At 40.9% G+C, this 5,937-nt stretch overlaps 1 protein-coding gene across 1 annotated transcript; it reads left to right on the plus strand.

Annotated features, from left to right (window-relative positions):
• Positions 1–3,029: 3,029 nt before the first annotated feature.
• LOC122000406 (protein GLUTAMINE DUMPER 1-like) lies at positions 3,030–3,613 on the plus strand. The gene has a single exon (XM_042554821.1). The coding sequence runs from the start codon at positions 3,103–3,105 to the stop codon at positions 3,508–3,510; it is 408 nt and encodes a 135-aa protein (XP_042410755.1). The 5' UTR covers positions 3,030–3,102; the 3' UTR covers positions 3,511–3,613.
• Positions 3,614–5,937: the final 2,324 nt, after the last annotated feature.

Consider the following 5,937-nt stretch of genomic DNA (forward strand, 5'->3'; position numbering starts at 1 on the left):
ACTAACAACATGTTCATTAGCTAATAAATAAATCCATAAAGTTTCACTCACTATTGGTTTAGCTAATATAGGAAAAGTAGACAGATAATCCTTCAGCTCCTCAAACACCTTGTTGTAATCCTCATCCCATTAGAACTTGGTTGCTCGGCGCAGTGTCTTGAAGAAGGGGAGACTCCGATCGACCGACCGGGAAATGAAGTGAGACAGGGTAGTAATTCGGTCTGTCAATCTCTATGTCTCCTTCAAATTACGTGGAGGAGCCATATCTTGTAATGCTTGGACTTTGCTGGGATTAGCTTCTATTCCCCGCTCAGTCACCATATAACCCAGAAATTTTTCACTTTTGGCTCTAAATAAATATTTGCCAAGATTAAGCTTGAGCCCGTACTTTCTCAAAGTTTTGCAGGTTTCTTCGATGTCCACACAAAGATCTATTGCTCGGAGAGATTTGATAAGAATATCATCCATATAGACCTCTATCTTTTTTCCAATTTGCTTTTGAAAAACCTTATTCATGAGCTTTTGATAAATAGCTCTTGCAGTTTTTAATCCAAAAAGCATGACATTATAGCAGTAAGTGCCCTCAACAGTTATAAAGCTAACATTTTCTTGATCCTCCTTAGCAAGCAGGATTTGGTGATATCCCTTATAAGCGTCCAGCATACAGATGTACTCACAGCCAGCTGTAAAATCCACCACTTGGTCAATACGAGGTAAAGGATAATAATCCTTCGGACAAGTCTTATTGAGATCTAGGAAATTGTTGCAGACTTGCCACTTGTTTCCAGGCTTAGACACCAGAACAATTTTAGCCAGCTAACTTGGGAATTGTACTTCTCGGATGTAGCTTGCATCCAATAATTTGTCCACCTCTTATTTAATGATCTTATTCTGGTTGGCTCCAAAATTCCATTTTCTTTGCTTGATTGAGTGGGCATCAGGATATACATGGAGTGCATGCTCCATAACCATCGGAGACATACTCGTCACTTCTTTGGGCATCTAGGCAAATACATCACTGTTGCATGTCAGACACCTCAATAACTCGGCCTTAAGTTCAGGAGACAGGTCGACCACTATATGAGTAGTTACCTCAGGCCGACCAGCCTGAATTTGCACTTCCTCCTCTTCATACACTAGGATGGGCGAGTTCTCTTGAATGGCGTTGATCTCCATCGTTTGAATTTTCGAGCGACATTAACTTCTAATTTTACTACTTTCACATAGCATTTGCGGGCTACCAGTCGATCACCCCTGACCTTCTCAACTTGATCATCCATAGAGAATTTAATTTTCTGACAGAAAGTTGAAATGATTGCCCGAAATTCATTAAGGGTCAGCCGACCAAGATGACATTATAGGTTGAAGGTGCGTCCACCACCATAAAGACTGATCGGTGTGTCCGCATCAGACGCTCCTTGAGGGATATAACCAATTTAATCTCGCCGAGAAATTGGACTTCGCTGCCTATAAACCGATACAAAGGAATTGACATGGGCTGGAGCTCGTTCGGTCAATCTGCAATTGATCAAAAGCTTGCTTGAAAATGATGTTAACAAAACTACTTGTGTCAATAAAAGTGCCAGAAATATTATAATTGGCTATCACAACCTTAATTATCAAGGCATCATCATGGGATATTTCTATTTCCTCTAAATCTTTGGGCCCAAAGCTAATTTCAGACCCAATCGTCTGCTACATGCTACATCTAACTTCATGGATTACCAAACGTCGAGCATGTGATTTTCTCTCTCAGTTGGAGTCATCATCAGTGGGCCCCCAACTATCATGTTGATATTACCCCAAGCAGTATTATTGCAATTTTCTTCTTGTCGGACGAATGATTGTTCTTGTTGTACCCGGGCAAGCCCTTGAACTTGATCGGGCAGGAGTTGTAAAGTTCTCAGTTGTGGCTTGGTCGCCCGATACTCAATCTTGAGCGGCCTATTTTGTCATCGATACAGTCGGTGATTTGGGGCTGGGGAACACCGACGATATCTGGGGTTGCCTTCTCGCTAATTTCGTAGAGTGTAACACTCCTCTGTGCTGTGAGTAGTTGTTTGATGATACGTGCACCACTTTTGTGAGACCTCTCGAGGAACCCCCACATGTTGTACAACTTGAGGCCGTGGTTCTAGATGACAATATTGAGGGCCCGCACGAGATTCTTTAGGCCGAGGAACAGGGGCTACGGGGCACTCGAGGGCAGGAACAGGTGTGATAACCTCCTTCCGGGCAACTTGAGTTTCTTCCACATTGATAAATTCAATTGCTCGTTCAATCAATAAATCAAAGTTAGCTGGAGGTTTTCTAATTAAATCTTTGAAGAAATCATTATCATTAAGTTCCTGAGAAAAGACATTTACTAGAATCTCCGTGGTAGCCGTGAGAACATTCATGGTCACTTAATTGAACCTCTTGATGTAGGCTTTCAGACAAGATCATGTAGATAGCGATGATTTTTTAATAATTCATCTCTATTTAATAACGAAAAATTATATTCTATGACTAAGTTTGGCTATAACTATGACAATATTGTTAATGTGTTTAGAGACGAAATTAAATATTCCGTCAATAAAATTTAATATTCATCTCTAAAATTAGCATAAAAATTATAAATTTTCATCTCTATTTTATAGCGATGAATCATTTAATTTAATCAATAAATTTAGTAATTGATTAGTGATGAATAATTCGATCGCTAGAGTATTTTTTCCAGGTGTCTCATCACATCACCAAATGCGATTATATTGCTGATCGACCATTAATGCCACAGCACGCCTCAGTGCGCAGTAGCTTTACATATACATATTGCCTACATATTGCTTTAAAGTGACATTTAACATTGACGATTATACGAAGAAAATTAAGGATTAATGTGGACGAGTTCAGCACCCATCCTCCAGTTACCTATCTCCACTTCCTTCTTGCATTCAAAACCCCAAAGAATCGGTATTCAATTTTAAGGAACCGAACACATAATTTCACAATTTTTTGATGTATCTTGTTAATTACAACCTCGCCCTCGGCTATCCTACCTCTTATAAATATCCCCAAGCTTCCATTTCTCCCATCGCCATTTCTCGGAACTAATTAATTACGATGAGCGCGGGAGTAGCCTCGAACGCGACCGCGATGGCGGAGCCGGGGGCAGCTGGAGGCTATTCGAGGTGGCACTCGCCGGTTCCGTACTTGTTCAGTGGGCTGGCGGCGATGCTGGCCCTCATCGCCCTCGCCCTCCTCCTCCTCGCTTGCTCGTACTGGAAGCTGTCGAGGCGCCCCGAGAGGGACGTCGGCGGCGGCGAGGCCGAGGGCAAGATGAGGTCGGAGGCGGCGGCGGTGCGGCAAGCGTGCTACGAGGAGAAGGTGGTAGTGATCATGGCGGGGGAGGAGAAGCCGACGTACCTGGCGACGCCCATTGCTAGCCGAGCGTCGTCGTTTGGCGATGGAGGAGCGACGAAGCAGGAAGAGAAGGATTTATACCATGCCGCTCTAGATGTAACTTGTTGAGGTTGCCAAGAACCAGTTTATATTTCAAGTTTCATATTTTATGAAAACAATATAATACGTTTGGAAACTTCAAAATTTAGAAAATCGTTGAAACCGAATTAAACGGCAGCTACAAGGGATTGTCCACCAAGCTATGCTGTGCTGTTCCGGCCCCACTTCTCCCTCCACTGAAAGATTCGTGCTATAATGATTGCTTTATGTGACACTGCGAATCGATTGGGCAATTCTTACTTTTTCGAGCATATATAGTTGCCTTTTTCCGGTGCGATGCGGCCATTCGGGAAAGAAGATGCGTAGAAATTTGACAATAGGTGTCTTTTGCTCAATCAGCCACTATTTCGATATGGTTTAGCTTCAGCTCCTATGTTTTCAATGGCGAACAGTAGAATAGTAGTTTGACTTTAAAACAGTCGACGAGGTGACGAGAAAGAGAGACAATTATGGGGCAACATCTTTGAATACAACAAATATAATTAATTATATCGTGAATGCTCTATTTTATTTTATATATATATTGAGATTTTATACTGGCCCAGAGATGATTTAAACATGCGCACGCGGACACGAGCACATGTGGTTTTGCATGCATCCGCATGCATTTTCACCCGCACACTTGGCAAAACACGAATGACAGACATATTAACCTACTTATGGCTGAATAGACAAAGACATGCATATAATTTCAATACCTTGCTTGGCCCATGAAAATGAGATGAAGGAATGAGGTCAGACATTCAATCGAACAAACAGAAAAAAAAAAAAAAAAGTACGTTCTGATTAAAAGTCAGAAGGGAACGTGGCATGCACTATCAGTCTGTTTCCACTTTCGAGCTAGCCATCGTGGTCTGAACATAACCCACTACCGCCTGGTCTCCACCTGAAAGCAAATACCTTGTAATAATCCACAAAATGGGAGAGTCAGATGTAAATCAATATAACTTTCAAAGAAAAAATAAATAAATGAAGTCGTCTTCTCCCAAATGATTTTATATTTTCTAGCAGAGGATAAATTACGAGGACATTTAATTAACACAATAATATTTTAAAGAGAGATTAGATATTCAATAAAATATTTGATTATTATGAAAAATTATATATTTTAATTTTAGTTTTATTAAAATACATAGATTTTGTGTTGGTCAATCATAGCCGAGAAAGTTAATGTGCAAATTATATACATTTAACTCGTTGATCATGGTTAAAAATTAGTTTTAAAAATAAATTTAAAAATATTTTAGAAAATCTTGATGAAATCTATTTGTTAATATAAACCACCATTGATTAGTTAATCATAAAGTTAGAGTAAAATATTAAAATTTTCAATGGTTTTAATTTTATATTATTCTTTGAAAAATAAGATGTATTTTCATAAAAAAAATTATTTTTTTTTATAATAGTATGTGACGTAAGTAATGTATATATAAAATTTCATGATTTTTCAAAAATCATAGTATTTTTATGCATTTCTGAATTTCGATTTGAAATTGAATCTGAAAATCAGGCAAACAAATCGATTGGTACTTGCAATAATCGATTGTGATCATATCCGGAATCTAAGTTAGACGAAGGCCAGTTGAGATGGTGTTGGCGTTGACAGAGAGGTGATTTAGGCACACCTAGTGTATGTGCACGACAAACTGAACCCCCACGTGGTACTCCTGGACAGTGGTAACGAGATCGACTGTACTTTGGCTCTACGCACACTCAGACAAGCACACGGAATGTTAGAGACCAGAAACCAGGGAAAAAGTCTCCGGCGCAGGCCCTCTAACGCTCAAGTCAAGTATTTTTTTTCCCAGAAGAACAATGTACGAAGGAAAGAGAATTGTAGAAGACGAGTGTGTATGTGCGCGCGTACCTGGCTAAGGGAGACGACCTCCCTTTTTATATGACACCGCGTACCTTTAGATCATGTATGCTGTTAGAGAATGTCGGATGTCAAGGCCTGTCGGGTGAGAGAGAGTGTGTACGGTGGCCTCCTATTGATGGAAGGAAGGTTTAATTCATAGATGATAGTAGACCACTAGAATATTTTCTGATGCATGACAGTTATTCTCTGATAGGAGGTTACGATTCTCTGACATTGTTTGTCGCTTAGCACTTTCTGTCCCACCCTAGTTTAGCTACAGGCAACTCGGGATGACTGTTCGGGTGTGCCACCTGACTTGAGTCTTGATGAGGGGGATGAGTTGTGGCAAGGGCCCCCTCTTTCGCGCTTAGATCGCTAAAGGGCCGACCGGGGAGTTGTCTTACTGAAAGTATCAGGCCTGGCTATGCAGCCCGAGCTGAGGAAGCCCGACCAGTGGGGTAGGTCAGGCACTACTCCCGGCTGCGTCTTATGTCTCAGATACGTGACCTCGCTCTATCTGTACCCAACTAGGAATTATGCGGTTGGTGACATGAGGCGGTCTAACTCCTTTCTCCTAC

This window comes from Zingiber officinale, chromosome 1A, assembly GCF_018446385.1.
Source record: "Zingiber officinale cultivar Zhangliang chromosome 1A, Zo_v1.1, whole genome shotgun sequence".
Classification (NCBI taxonomy): domain Eukaryota; kingdom Viridiplantae; phylum Streptophyta; class Magnoliopsida; order Zingiberales; family Zingiberaceae; genus Zingiber; species Zingiber officinale.

Excerpts from the sequence above, each read along its gene's own strand:
- LOC122000406 (XM_042554821.1), top strand. The coding sequence starts at position 3,103 with ATGAGCGCGGGAGTAGCCTCGAACGCGACCGCGATGGCGGAGCCGGGG.